Raw genomic sequence first — 15,889 nt, forward strand, 5'->3', positions numbered from 1 at the left:
CACTGCTGTGGCCTCTCCCGCTACGGAGCACAGGCTCCGGACGCGCAGGCTCAGCGGCCACGGCTCACGGGCCCAGCCGCTCCGCGGCATGTGGGATCCTCCCAGACCGGGGCACGAACCCGTGTCCCCTGCATTGGCAGGCGGACTCTCAACCACTGCGCCACCAGGGAAGCCCTCTCTGTTCCTTTTGAGGAAAATGATTTACTTGTTTCCGAAGATTTGGTGGCCTGAAGAAATCTGAGAGCAGTCATTTATTGAACAGAAGAAAACCAAGCAGACTATAACAGTATCTTTGAAGACAAAAAGGATAAACATTTCAGGGATTCTGAGGTTAGTTTAAGAAAATAGAAGGCCAGTCTAGATGGCTGTAGTATTTACAGAATGTTTACCTTGGGAATCAGTCTAATCCTGTCTTCTTTGTTGGTCTTGGATGAGATAACTCAGGCCTAAGCCTCCATCTTTCCCTCCATAGCTGAGTTTTCTAGCCTGTGTTTCCCAGATGATTGAACTCTCCACTTTATTTTGTCTAACTTTTTTCTTCATTCCCAAAGTAAGTATGTAACAAGATAAATATTTATTTTTATATTCATTTGTCAGTAACAAGAATTCTCTGACAAAATTTTCAGTTATGACTCTATTTTCTTTAGGCAAATTACAAAAAGAAAGTGCTTTATCGCGAGTCTCTGATGAAAGCCTCAACAAAATTCAGGAAGCGGAGTCTCCAGTATTTAAAGAGCTACCGGGTGCCAGGGCTCATGACGACAGCACCGTCCCCCTCACCGGGTCGGTCGCAGAGCCATCCGGGACCTCAGAAAGCACGACAGGGGGACACCACCCCCGCGTACCATACGGTAAGACCCCCGGGGGCTGAGGTGGCGCTGGGCCTGCTGGCCTGCGTGTGGCACTGAGCCTCCAGTGCACACAAGTGTCCCCCGGTTTCTGCTTTGAGAAAACCTAGGCGCTAAAGAGGCCTCAGGGACCAGGCAGTCGCAGAGCAGGCTTACTCGTGTCCTGTGATTTTCCTCCAAGAGCCATTTACCTACAGTCTCCCAGCGGCACCCAGACCCCCCGTACCACCCCTCTGAGTGCCTCACCTGCATCTTCCACGTGCAGTCACCTAACTGCTGGAGATCGGAAGGTCGGTTTATCCAGCTTAATACGAACACCTTCCTCCTGGAAGACGCAGAGCGAAAGCTGACATTGGAACGGGAGGGGGTCCCACTAGAGAATCACAGAAACCATCAGGACCATCTTGGGGCGGGGGGGGGCCTTTGTCCCACAGCATCTCTGGACAGTGATGGGCAGGTGCTAGCATCTGCCTGGCCCACGTCCCTGCAGGGGCACTGGCACCGATTTCCAGGCTGCGTTTGGGACTTGGCCAAAGAAGGCAAACAAACTGCCCAGTGATCTGACAGATCTGCCTTTGACTGCCCGGACTGGGCTTTTTTTTAAAAAATTGAAGTATAGTTGATTTACAGTGTTGTGTTAATTTCTGCTCTACAGCAAAGTGACTCAGTTATACATATATATACATTCTTTTTTTTAAATATTCTTTTCCATTATGGTTTATCACAGGATATTGAATATAGTTCCCTGTGCTATACAGTAGGACCTCGTTGTTTATCCATTCTCTATGTAATAGCTTACATCTGCTAATCCCAACCTCCCCCTCCAACCCTCCCCCAGCCCCTCCCCCTTGGCAACCACCAGTCTGTTCTCTATGTCTGTGATTCTGTTTCTGTTTCATAGATGAGTCCATTTGTGTCATATTTTTAAGGAGCACCTACAGCGTGTATCTCACAGGGTTCTGGGTTGGGTCCCTCTTATATGAAGTTTTTTGTAAAATGAGCTCCTTACAGGGAATCCTCCTTTTACTGGTTCCTAGAAAAGGAGAGAATGCTACCGCAATTTCTGGAAGACACATTTTAAGAGACCGTAACATCATTTTTTAACTACCATATTAGTTTTACTTACCCTTTGTTGTGTGTTTCCAAGTTTCCCTTTTTATATTTGAACCATACTGCAGGGCCTTCATAGTCAAGTTAGAAAATGGAGCACGTGGGAAAAAGCAAAAGCACCTGCCACCCTGCCTTCCCCAGATGACCTCGGCTCTCAGTCTGTCCCCTTGTCCCCCTGCAGGCCGGGCGCTGTCCATGACACACGGCGCCAAGTCGCCCGTGTCTAACGGGACCTTCGGCTTCGACGGCCCGGCACGCAGCGACGGCCACGTGTATCACACGGTGCACAAGGACTCGGGTCTCTACAAGGACCTGCTGCACCGCATCCGCGACGAGCGGACGGCGCCAGACGGGGCCCCGCGGCTGCTGCGGCGCAACAACAGCTACACGTGCTACACGGCGGCCATCTGCGGGCTGCCCGGCCTGGCCACGCGCCGCGGCGACGCGCCCGCGCCCGAGGACAGCGAGAAGCTGGTGGCCGACGCTGTGGCTTACTCCCGCCGGCGGCTGCGCTACGACAGCTACTCCAGCTACTGCAACGCCGTGGCCGAGGCCGAGATCGAGGCCGAGGAGGGCGGCGTGGAGGTGCGCCTGGCCACCCCGCTGGCCGAGCCCGAGCCGCCACGCGATGACGTGGCGGACGACGAGAAGGAGGAGAAGGACTCGGCCGAGGTCCACCTGCTCTTCCACTTCCTGCAGGTCCTCACCGCCTGCTTCGGCTCCTTCGCGCACGGCGGCAACGACGTGAGGTCAGTGCCCAGGGCGCGCGGGCCGGGCGGGGGGGAGGCGCACGGCAGACACACGGCCACCCTGGAACCTCGCGGGTCTGTACTGCCCGGGTCCACCGACATGGGCTTTTCCCCCACGAGTGTAGCACCCGCATCTTCACTGCACGGATCTTTAAATGAACTAGGTGTGGGGGAAGGTTTGCGTTGGATCGGAGATCACAACACGCGGAATCAGAAGACGTGGGGTTTGAGCCCTGACTCTGCCCACGCCGTTCCAGCTTCCTGCCCTGCCTGAGTCATTCAGCAGTTCCTTTTGGTTTTGAGTCAGAGAGAGCGGTACCCGGATTTCCGCCGAGTTGTTCAAGGGTCACCTGTGAATAAGTAGCTCCTGTAGTGTGCCAGACGGTGACACGCGTTAAAGGGAAGAGAGGAGTAGAAAGGGGTGTGGGACCCCTGGAGGGCTGCCGTGTTGGATGGCTGCTCGGGTCAGGAGGGCTCGCCGAGTGACACCTGCAGGGGCTGAGGGCGCAGCCGTGTGCTCGTCTTTAGGAGAACATTCCGGAAGAGGGGACAGCAGGTGCGAGGGCCCAAGGCAGGACGTGCCTTGGGGGGTGGGGGGGGCGGTTCCGGGAAGAGCCACAAGCAAGAGCGTGGAGACGCTCAGGTCGGCGGGTCGTGGAAGCCCCGAATGTGTAGTCTCTACCCCCCTCTCACTGGCTGGGCAGCTCCAGACCAGTCACTGAATTTCCCAATGCCTCAGTGTCCCAATCTGTGAAGTGGGAGTAAAGCTAGTACCAACCACATGGGATTTCTGTGAAGATTAAGTGAGATGCTTTCTATAACAAGCTCAAGACAGTGCTCTCCCATAATCAATATCCCTACATTTTCACTCATACTATTATTATAATGTTTCTGTCCAAATCAGGAAAACATGCCTTTGTTGCTTTTGTGTTTTTGCTCAGTTATATGACTCTGTTTTACACTGTCTACCCACGTGCACCAGCGTTTCTGTTCTTTTTAAAAGAAGTCTTTGTGCCAGAGAAGAGGCCTGGACATCTTATGTTCTGCTCAGTGTCGTCTAGGGGTCGCCATGTTATTTAATAGGGGGCACCATGTTCTGTCTCCTCTTAATAATTTTTTTTCTGCCCTCTCCCACCAGCCCACTTCCTCCTCTTTATCCACAAATTCTTTATTGAAAGCCTGGTACTGTCAAAGTGTTATGAATTGGGTCCCTGTCCTTTAGGAGTTTAAATTCCAGTTAAGGAGACAAGAAAGACATACACGTAGAAAAGTAACAGAACACCTCAAAACAGCATTTAAAGGCCAGAGGAAGAGTCTAGGTGGTAGCTGCTATAGGTGACCAGAGTTTAGAGCAACTGTTTGCAGTTTGGGGGCTGCTTTTGAGGCTTTTGAGCAGGGATATGGTCTGATGAAAGCAAGGTTTTAGAAATAATAGTGTGATGTGAAGAGGGGGCTTCTGTCCATTCAAGAAGAAGTCATCAAGTCTGTACCAGGGCTCAGAGCTGAACCACTTGTAACTTACCCTAACCCTCCTCAGAGCAGTCCTTTGCAGTCCTAAGTGGCATCCTTCAAAGACAGGGACTCTGAAGCTCAGAAATGTGACTTTCTTGCCCAGAGTCACACAGCTGGAGAGAAGCGGGCTTGGGAGCTGGCTCTTTGTGACTCAGTCTGCAGAGTGGAGGTGGGCTGAGAGCTACAGAGGCTGTTGAAAGCCCATAGGGAGCCTGGAAGTTGTCACTCTACCCTAACAACAGGGTAGAGAAAACCGAATGGACTGAAAAATCAACAACTCTTCTTGGATCCAGAAAGGAGAGGAGGACACAGGACAAACCACTGCCCCCAAGACTGGAGGGACAGACAGTCCTGGAAGAGTGACTCAGGAGTGGAAGCTGCCATGGAACCAGGGAAACCTGGACTGGAATGATGGACCCTGGAGGCTCAGCGGGGACAAGTAGAGAGTTAGAGGCTCCAGGGGACCCATGGTAGGGGGACCCCATGATATTGTGAGTTTTACGTCCAAGAGCTGTACCAGGTCCTCACAGTGAATATCAGGGAAGAGAAATCCCCTCCTGCTCCTGTCGGGGGAGGGAAAGCATTTGACAGAAGAGAGCAACTGTGTGCTTAACCAGGCCTGCTCCCAGGGGAAACCAGGTCACCAGAGCCCAGCCTGCAGGGGGATTACCACAGCCTAACTGACCTGGGGAGGGGAAATACACTCCAGACTTCCCTCACCTTCCACTTGGGCGAAGGGAAGCACCCACCTCGAGCCATCCTGTACCACTTAAGGGGGAAGCAGAAACCGAGAAACACTTGTGAAGTTCACAGTCCAGAGGGACAGGCTCACTGAGAGACCGAGACCTCATCAAAGGACTACAGAAGGCTTCTCCATCCCCAGACCTCCCACCACATCACTAAAGGCCTATTTACAGCAGTTCCTTCTACCCAGGAGATCATGTCTGGTTATCAAGAAAAATTTACAAGGCATACCAAAAGGCAAGAAACACAATTTGAAGAGACAGAGCAAAATTCAGAACCAGACATGGCTGGGATGTTGGAATTATCAGATGAGGAATTGAAAACAGCTACGATTCATATGCTGAGGTCTCTGATGGATAGAGTAGGCATCCATTAGATGAACAAGGTAAGCAGAGAAGGAAATCCTAAGAAGGAACCAAAAAGAATACTGGAGATCAAAACACTGTAACAGGGCTTCCCTGGTGGTGCAGTGGTTGAGAGTCCGCCTGCCGACGCAGGGGACATGGGTTCATGCCCTGGTCCGGGAAGATCCCACATGCCGCAGAGCGGCTGGGCCCGTGATCCACGGCCGCTGAGCCTGCGCGTCCGGGGCCTGTGCTCCGCAACGGGAGAGGCCCGCGTACCACAAAAACAAAAACAAAAAACAACACACTTCTAAATAACACTTGGATCAAAGAAGGAATATCAAGAGGAATTTTCAAATATTTGAACTAAATGAAAATGAAAGCACATCAAAATTTGTGGGAAGCAGCAAAAACAGTGCTTAGAAGAAAATTGAATGGAATTGCTGCACACGGACTTTCTCGAGTTGTGGCGAGCGGGGGCTACTCCCGTTGCGGTAAACGGGCTTCTCATTATGGTGGCTTCTCTTGTTGCAGAGCATGGGCTCTAGGCATGTGGGCTTCAGTAGTTGCAGCACACAGGCTTCAGTAGTTGTGGCTCGTGGGCTCTATAGTGCAGGCTCAGGAGTTGTGGTGTGTGGGCTTAGTTGCTCCGTCACATGTGGGATCTTCCTGGACCAGGGATCGAACCTGTGTCCCCTGTGTTGGCAGGTGGATCAACAAACTATTAGTAAATTGAATCCAACAGTGTGTAATGAGAATTATCCAGCATGACCAAGTGAGCTTTCTCTGAGGTATGCAAGACTGGTTCAAATTGCATTGAATTCATATATTAGGAAAGAAGGAAGATATAAAATCAGTAAATAATAAATAATAATATAAATAATAATAAAATCAATCTAAGTTTCCAGCCTAGAAAAATAGGAAAAGAAGAGCAAATTAAGTCCAAGGTAAGCAGAAGTAAAGAAATAATAAGAATTAGAGCAGAAATAAATGAAATTGAAGTCAGGAAACTAATAGAGAAAATCAATGAAACAAAAAGCTGGTTCTTTGAAAATATTAATGAAGTTGATAAGCTTCTAGCCAGGCTAACTCAGAGAAAAAGAGAGAACACAAATTACTAATATCAGAAAGGGAAGAGGAACATCACTGTAGATCCTATGGACATTAAAAGGATAATACTACAAAATACTATAAAAGGAATACTATGAATAACCAGTTTGATAACCTAGGTGAAATGGACCAATTCCTTGAAAGACAGAACTGCCCAAACTCACACAAGAAGAAATAGACTATCTGATAGGCCTATATCTGTTAAGGAAATTGAATCAATAATTAATAACCTTTCAAAACAGAAAGCACCAGGCCCCGATAGGTTCACTGATGAATTCTGCCAAAGATCTAAGGAAGAAATTATACTTGTCTACAGATTTCTTTCAGAGGATAGAAGCAAAAGGAATACTTCCTAACTCATTCTGTAAGGCCAGCATTACCCTAGTACCAAAACCAATGAAAGACATTATAAGAAAACTATAGACCTGTATTTCTTATGAACTTCGCTGAAGAAAAAACTCAACAAACTATTAGCAAATTGAATCCAACAATGTATAAAGAGAATTATCCAGCATGACCAATGAGCTTTCTCTGAGGTATGCAAGACTGGTTCAACATTCGAAAATTAGTTAATGTAATCCATCATGTCAATAGGCTAAAAAGGAAAAGTCACATGATCATATCAATAGATGCAGAAGAAAGCATTTAACAAAATCCAATACTATTCGTGATAAAAACTCTCAGTAAACTAGGAATAGAGGGGAACTCCTCAACTTGATAAAAAATACAAAAAAACTACAGCTAATATCATACTTAATGGTGAGAAACTCAAAGCTTTTCCACTAAGATCAGGAACAAGGCATAGATGTCCCCTTTCAGCACTGCTTTTCAAAACTGTACTGAAAGTTCTAGCTAATGCACTAGGACAAGAAAGGGAGATAAACGTATACAGATTAGGAAAGAAGAAATAAAACTGTCTTTGTTTGAAGATGACATGACCATCTATGTAGAAAATCTGAAAGAACTGACCAAAAAAAAAAAAAAACTCCTGGAACTAATAAGCAATTATAACAAGGACGCAGGATACAGGTTAATGTACAAAAATCAATCACTTCCTACATATTAACAGAGAACAGGTGGAGTTTGAAATTCAAAAACACAATAGTACCATGTACACTGGCACCTTGAAATACTTAGGGATAAATCTAACAAAATGTGTACAGGATCTATATGCGGAAAACTGTAAAACTGATGGATGAAATCAAAGAATGGAATAAATGGAGAGATTTTCCATGTTCAAGGATAAGAAGACTCAATATTGCCAAGACGTCCGTTCTTCACATCTTGATCTATAGAGTCAATGCAATCCCAATCAAAACCTCAGAAAGTTATTTTATGGATACTGATAAACTGATTCTAAAGTTTATATGGAGAGGCAAAAAACCCAGAATAGCCAACGCAAAATTGAAGGAGAACAAACTTGAAGGACTGATACTACCCGAATTCAAGCTTGCTAGTAAAGCTGCAGTAACAAGACAGTATGGTATTGGTGAAAGAACAGACAGATAAATCAATGAAACAGAATAGAGAGCCCAGAAATAGACCCACATAAATATGACAGTCAACTGATCTGACAACACCAAGTGCTGGCAAGGATGTGAAGCAACAGGAACTCTCATTCATTTCTGGTGAGAATACAAAATGGTACAGCTGCTTTGGAAGACAGTGGGACAGTTTCTTACAAAACTAATCATACTCTTATTGTACCATCCAGTAGTCGTGCTCCTTGGTATTTATCCTAATGAGCTTATATCCACACAAAAACCTGTCCATGGATGTTTATAGCAGCTTTACACAAAATTGCCAAAACGTAGAAGCAACCAAGATGTCCTTCAATAGGTGGATTGATAAAAACTGGTACATTTACACAATGCTCTTCAGCACTAAAAAGAAATGAGTTATCAAGCCATGAAATTACATGCAGGAACCTTAAATGCATATTACTGAATGGAAGAAGCCAATATGAAAAGCTGCATACTGTATGATTCCAACTATATGACTTTCTGGAAAAGGAAAAACTATGGAGACAGAAGATCAGGGGTTGGGGTGGGAAGGAGGGATGAATAGGTAGAGCACAGAGGATTTTTAGGGCAGTGAAGATTCTCTGTATGATACCCTAATGATGGATACATGTCATTTATTATACATTTGTCTAAACCCATAGAATGTACAACACCAAGAGTGAACGCTACTGTAAACTGTGGGCTTCAGATGATTCTGATGTGTCAGTATGGGTTCATCGGTTGTAACAAATGTTCCACTCTGGTGGGGATGTTGATGATGGGGAGGCTATGCATGTGTGGACCAGAGGGTATATGGGAAACCTCTGTACCTTCCCCTCAGTTTTGCTATGAATCTTCAACTGCTCTAAAGAAATAAAGTCTTCATTTAAAAAAGAAAAAAAGCTGTGGCATCCCCCCGAAAAAGTCAGTGCATGCCTGCCAAGGGCCTGAGTGATGATAGGGGGTCTGGGGGGAGGGGTAAGCACCTGAGTGAGTCCTAAGCTCACATCCCAGTTCTGCTTCCTGCTAGGGACATGACTTTGGCATCAGTTTTCTCATCAGTAAAATGGGAGTGACAATAGCCAGTTTAAGGGGTGGTCCTGAGAACTAATGATTAGCAGTAATGTTTGTGATCCCATAGTGGGGAGGCTGGCACAGCTGCCCCAAATTGGTAGCTAATGTTAGTAGCTGTGCTGGCAGTGAAAATGGAAAGAAATAGAGAAAGAAAGGAAGAAAAAAAAGAACTTGTATCCACTTCTTGTGATTTTTCAGTACTTTAAAAAAAATTAGGGACTTCCCTGGTGGTGCAGTGGTTAAGAATCTGCCTGCCAATGCAGGGGACATGGGTTCGATCCCTGGTCCGGGAAGATCCCACATGCCGCAGAGCAACTAAGCCCTTGCACCACAACTACTGAGCCTGTGTTCTAGAGCCTGTGAGCCACAACTACTGAGCCTATGTGCCACGACTACTGAAGCCTGTGCGCCCTAGAGCCCACATGCCACAACTACTGAAGCCTGCGCGCTCTAGGGCCCGCGTGCCGCAACTACTGAGCCTGTGTGCTGCAACTACTGAAGCCCATGCGCCTAGAGCCCATGCTCCGCAACAAGGAAAGCCACCGCAATGAGAAGCCCGCACACTGCAGCAAAGAGTAGCCCCCGCTCACCGCAACTAGGGAAAGCCTGTGCACAGCAACAAAGACCCAACACAGCCAGAAAAAAAAAAATTAACAAATCACACAACCATTAAGATGGCGACTCTAAAAACAAAATAAGTGTTGGCAAGGATGTGAGAAATTGGAACTCTTGTGCACTGTTGGTGGGAATATAAAATGGTGTAACCACTGTGGAAAACAGTCTGAAGATTTCTCAAAAATTTTAAAATAGAATTACCATATGACCCAGCAATCCCACCACTGGGCATATACCCAAAAGAATGGAAAGCAGGGTCTCAAAGAGACATTTTCACACCCGTGTTCACAGCAGCACTATTCACAATAGCCAAGACGTGGAGGCAACCCCAGTGTCCATCAACAGATGAATGGCTAAACAAGATATGGTGTGTGTGTGTGTGTGTGCGTATGTATACACACACACACACACACACACACACACACACACACACAGTGGAATATTCCACCTTAAAAAGGACGGAGGGGCTTCCCTGGTGGCGCAGTGGTTGAGAGTCCGCCTGCCGATGCAGGGGACACGGGTTCGTGCCCCGGTCTGGGAAGATACCACATGCCGCGGAGCGGCTGGGCCCGTGAGCCATGGCCGCTGAGCCTGCGCGTCCGGACGGGAGAGGCCACAACAGTGAGAGGCCTGCGTACCGCAAAAAAAAAAAAAAAAAAAAAAAAAAAAAAGGACGGAAATTCTGTTACATGCTACAACATGGATGAATCTTGAAGGCATTATGCTAAGTGAAATAAACTAGCCACAAAAAGACAAACACCATACACTTGCACTTAAGGAGAAACCTCGCAGAGCTACTCCAACTCAGAGATGAAGTTAAACGGTCGTTAGTGGGGGTGGGGCAGGGGCAAAGGGAATTCTTATTTAATGGGTGCAGAGTTTCGGATTTCCACGACGAAAAGTTCTGGAGGCCTGTGTCACAACAGTGTGAATATCCTTCACACTCCTGAACTGTACACTTGAAAATAGTCAAGATGGTAAACTTCCTGTTTTTCTAAACCACAACCAAGCAAGTTACTAAATCATTTTTATCACCTGTAGATTACATAGGCAAGCCCCAAATGCGACAGATGGGCTGTTCTCAAGAAGAGAAGTCCCTGCACGTCATGTACAGCGTCATCTGTATGCATGTACGATGTTTGTACAATTAACCTCTTTTTTCCTCCCAGTAATGCCATTGGTCCCCTGGTAGCTCTGTGGCTGATTTATGAACAAGGTGCCGTCCTACAAGAAGCAGTGACTCCCGTCTGGCTGCTGTTTTACGGAGGGGTTGGAATTTGTACAGGCCTCTGGGTTTGGGGGAGAAGAGTGATCCAGACCATGGGGAAGGACCTCACCCCCATCACGCCGTCCAGGTAAGCCGCCGGGGCGGCGCGGAGTGGTTGTGTCTGGAAGTCCCAGCGCGGCTCTCTGCATAGCCGGGTCTGCAGCGGGGTCCCCGTGTGCCATCCTCACCCGTCATCCTCATGCGCTGCTCAGCGGTGGCACGGGGTGAGGGTGGGAGTGGGAGGGATGGGAATGGAGGGAGAAGGGAAGAGAAAAAGCGAATCCACCTGCAGCCACACCCGCACCCCGTTCCCCTCCCACACTCCCACTGCCCTTACCCCGCCTGAGGTCCAGAGAGCAGGCGGGGAGGGAGAGAAGGGCTCTTGGGCCTGCCTTTCCCGAAAATCCTCTGCTCACCAGCTCCACCTGCTGGCTGCAGGCAGCTGTCCCCTGCTGCCCTTCAAGGTTTACTCCACATCCTTCCTTTGCTTCCTGGGCTAAGCCGACAGGAGGGGTGCCCATGCCCCAGGGTGGGGTTTGGAGACTCCCACGTGGTTTCCTATGGTCCTTCTAGTGTGTATCCTCTAGAGCAGGGGTTCCCAACCCCTGGTCCGCGGACTGACAGCGGTACGTGGCCTGTTAGGGACCAGGCCACACAGCAAGAGGTGCGTGGCAGGCGAGGGCGAGCCAGCCAGTGAAGCTTCACCTGCCGCTCCCCATGGCTCCCCCTGGCTCGCATTACCGCCTGAACCGTACCCACCTCGCTCGCATTACCGCCTGAACCATCCCCCTGTGGAAAAATTGTCTTCCACCAAACCGGACCCTGGTGCCAAAAAGGTTGGGGACCACTGTTGGTTAAATAACAAATTCACAGGAGAACTTTCCAAATACAGCTAAAACTTGAAACTGCCTATTGTAAGAGATCTTTTCCCCCTTGAAAGTCATTTTAATGAATGATTCTCTTATAAGATTGATTTGAAGAAAAATTAGTGATCTGAGAAAACATTCATTCCTTTATGACACGTACACGTTTTAAAAATGAGAGCACAGTTTTCCCTGCGCCACTTTAGACATGACAATTCACCGGTGGCCTTCGGCTCAGCAGGAATTTCTGACCCAGCTCCTACAGGGTGTGGTTTTTGAAAACATACCGGGAAAACGAGGCTCCTTAGGGCTGCAAGCAGCCTCATGCCAAGCGTCGGTGCCATGTGGCCACCATGCCGCAGTCCCTGGTTCTGCTGATTCCGTGGGACGCAGTCCACCCAAGAAGCGTCCTGGTGAGGCCTGGGCACCCAGGGCCGGCGAGCCACCGGCAGCGCCTGTGACGTGTCCCCTGTCTCCTCTGCAGCGGCTTCACCATCGAGCTGGCCTCAGCGTTCACTGTGGTCACCGCCTCCAACGTCGGGCTGCCCGTCAGCACCACGCACTGCAAGGTAGGCCGGCGCCCGCGCGTCCTGCCCGGTCACCCGGGGCCGAGGGGAGCTCGGGTCACGGCGGGGTCTCCCGGGGGCGTTTGCCTCCTCAGACGGCCCCTCCCGGCCCTTCCCGCTGGCAGCGGTTCGGGTCGCCTCCCGTCCCGCAGACCTGGCCGCTCCACGCGTTCCCGGCGGGAGCTCGCTCTCCTTCCACATGTCCTGGTTCTCTCGTTGTTTCCACAGTGGGTTTTGCATTGAGGTTGTGCGTCCACGAACCGTGTTTGTAGGCCCAGGGGCCCAGGAGTTGACAGGGGGACAGAAGTAGGCAGAAATCGTTTCCATGGAATCGTAAGACACGGTTGTTTCAGTTCTTTTTTCTAATATAAGGTGGTCGAAGTGACTCAATTGCCTTCGAGTGAATTCCGGATGATATTAACCACTGTCATGTGCTCTAGAACTCAGTGGGAGAGGGAATTCCTTGTCTAGTACCTGGACTGTTGGAGCCACAAGGAACCTTAAAGATGAAGGAAGAGGAAACAGGCCCAGCGAGTTTCAGGGAGTTACCCAAGGACCCCCGGGGTGGGCCGGGGCTGGAACCCAGGCCTTGTAACCCAGGGCTGCCCAGTACCTGGAGGAATTCTAGAATATCTCCAATGGGCCCCCTGTATACAAATATACCCACCAACAACTTCAACAAAGCAAAAGCAGCTTGCAGATTTTCCTAGGTTCATAGATTCCTGTCATTCCTGAAAAGCTTGTTTATTACCACTCTGGGCACCAAGGGTACCGCAGTGACCAAGACAGCGATGGGCTCTCCATTTACACACAGCCTGAAAACTCCAACCAGTGTGTCTGTAAACAAGCACCGCTAAATGTGAAACGCTTATAAAAAAAGAATGAAATCATGCCATTTGCAGCAACATGGATGGACCTAGAAATGATCATACTCAGTGAAGTAAGTCAGACAGAGAAAGACAAATGCCGTATGATATCACTTATATGTGGAATCTAAAAAATGATACAAATGATCTCATTTACAAATCAGGAACAGACTCACAGACATAAAAAACAAACTTATGGTTACCAAAGGGGTAACGGAGGAAGAGGGATAAATTAGGGGTATGGATGGGATTAACAGATACACACTGCTATATGTAAAATAGATAAACAATGAGGACTTACTGTACAGCACAGGGAACTATACTCAACATCTTGTAATAACCTATAATGGAAAAGAATCTGAAAAAATATATATATGGCTGAATAATTTTACTGTACACCCGAAACTAATACAACATTGTAAATCAATTATACTTCAATTTAAAAAATAAGTACAAATAGGACCACTAGCCTCGGTTTCAGTTTCTAATCTGGAAGATGAAAGGGCTACCTTAGATGACGCGTAATATCGATGCTGTCTGGTTCCCCTACTTCTCAGTAATTCTGTTGCTGTTAGTGCCTGGTGATGGACTTAATCTGGAAACACACTCAACTTATTAAGAGGCAAGTCGGAACGCAGCAAAGAATACCACCTTATATCAACAAAAGACCTCATCAGTAGTGAAGACATGGGACTCTGGGCCCCTTGTGATCCAAATAACATAACAACTAAAAACATAAGGCAAAAGCTGTTAGAACTCAGAAATTAATGTGTCTAAGTCTGTGACAAATGAAGAAGACAGAAGTACTTAGGAATATAATGGATTTGATTTATAGCAGTATAATTAATAAATATATATCAAATTTTTATGCCTTCTTGTCAAGTATCATGAAACATTTATAAAAATTAGTCATAAATTCAGAAGACCATGATAAAAATCACAACTAAATTTATAAAATAAGAACAGATATTCTACACAATCTCTAATCCCAAATAAATTAAACTAAAAATATATGTTGAAAAAAGGAACATTTAAAATGTCCCCTTGAACATTTTAAAATGCTCTTTTTAAGTAACAGTTGAATCAAGGAGTTTAAAAATTATAATCATAGATTTCTTGGAAAATAGAAAAAAACAAATTGTGTGTCCATGTGTGTATACATAACAAACTTATGCTCAGATAAAAATTCATATATTTACATGCTTTAATTGAGCAAAGGGAAAATAAAAGAACCAAGCATTCAGATTAGTATTTTATAAAAAGTTCAGAACAATAAAAATTCTCAGGAAACAGCAAGAAGGATATAAAAGCAAAATAAATTTTAAAACAAAACTAGTGAAGGAGAAGGGGAGAGGAAAGTGTTTACTAACAAAATAGCGTCAAATTCTTAGAAGAGGAAGGGAGGGGAATTAAGTTAGAAAGAAGAAAGTCATCAGAACAGATTTGGGAGAGAATTTTAAAATATAGCTGTATGCTAAGGATTTGAAAACCTCTGTAAAATGAATTATTTTTTGCAAAAATATACATGACAAATAAATGTGACACAAAAAGTAGAAAAAAAGTGGAAACCCTGACCAGAGCAATAGGAAGAAATTAAGGAAGTTCTCCAAAAACAGTTCTTCTCACCTGAAAAGGCAAAAAGGAGGAGGCCACTGCTGACTCCAGTTGTAGATGGATTCACTGGCTAATCTTTTCCATCTTAAAAGAATAGATAATTCTCACATTATATGAACTTTCCATAATGTAGGAGAAAAAAACAAAATAAAACAGGAAACTCTCCAGTTTGGTCTATAAAACATATACTGAATAACCCTAATACCGAAACCTGATTAAAAACATCACAAACAATGAAAGCTGTGTTTACATATGAATGTTGATTTTAAAACTTTAAGATGCTGGTAAATGACATCAACAATATCATGAAAGAACATTTCAGCAGGACCACATTGATCTGGATTATCAGAATGCAGGCTCCGAACAGGGCAGGGCTGGTGCCTGTGCAGGGCTGGCCCCTCACAGGGCTCAACAAATGGGTTTACAGACGTCTTCAATAAGACACGGCTCAGCGATCCATTAGAAAACAACGTACGGTCATCTGTTGAAATACATGCCAAAAAGACATTTGAAAACCCTAGTAAAGTGAATGATGCACATGAAAAAGGCACAAAGCTTTGCTCAGAGGTAAAAGAAAACTTGAATGTGAGACACACTGTGTCATTGGGTGGGAAAGTCCTCAAACACTAGCCCAACCAAATTTTTCTCACAACTTTCCAAAATAAGGCTAAAGTTAATTTGGTGGGTTAAATTAGCAAGAATATAAAATGATCTACAGAGAAAAGCGATGAAGAGGGAGTAGCCTCAGCAGATAGGAAGTCTGCTATAAGGAAACAGGAGGCAGGAGGGTGCGGAGAAGGAGGGCTGATGGGCAGAGAGTTTCAGTTTGGGATGACAAAAAAGTTCTGCAGATAAGTGGTGGTGATGGCTGCCAAACAATGAGGATCTATATGCCACTAAATTGTATACTTAAAAATTGTTAAAATGATAAATTTTGCATTATGTATTTTACCACAATAATAAAAAATTAGATACTTGTATAAAAAAGTAGATAGACCAGAGATAGAACCTAGTATATATGAGCATATAGTTTGGGGCAGGAAAATTTTAACCAATAATTGAAGTTGAGTAACTGGCTATCACCCTAGAAAAATAAAAGTAGACC

At 46.3% G+C, this 15,889-nt stretch overlaps 1 protein-coding gene across 1 annotated transcript in view; it reads left to right on the forward strand.

Moving 5' to 3' along the window:
• Positions 1 to 15,889, forward strand: part of SLC20A2 (solute carrier family 20 member 2) — a 47,222-nt gene that overhangs the window by 23,430 nt on the left and 7,903 nt on the right. The window contains exons 6-9 of the mRNA XM_065900020.1: positions 648 to 851; positions 2,140 to 2,707; positions 10,778 to 10,963; positions 12,223 to 12,307. Coding sequence (XP_065756092.1) covers positions 648 to 851; positions 2,140 to 2,707; positions 10,778 to 10,963; positions 12,223 to 12,307 — 1,043 coding nt within the window. The remainder of the gene's footprint in view (positions 1 to 647; positions 852 to 2,139; positions 2,708 to 10,777; positions 10,964 to 12,222; positions 12,308 to 15,889) is intronic.

This window comes from Phocoena phocoena, chromosome 21 (genome assembly GCF_963924675.1).
Source record: "Phocoena phocoena chromosome 21, mPhoPho1.1, whole genome shotgun sequence".
Lineage (NCBI taxonomy): Eukaryota > Metazoa > Chordata > Mammalia > Artiodactyla > Phocoenidae > Phocoena > Phocoena phocoena.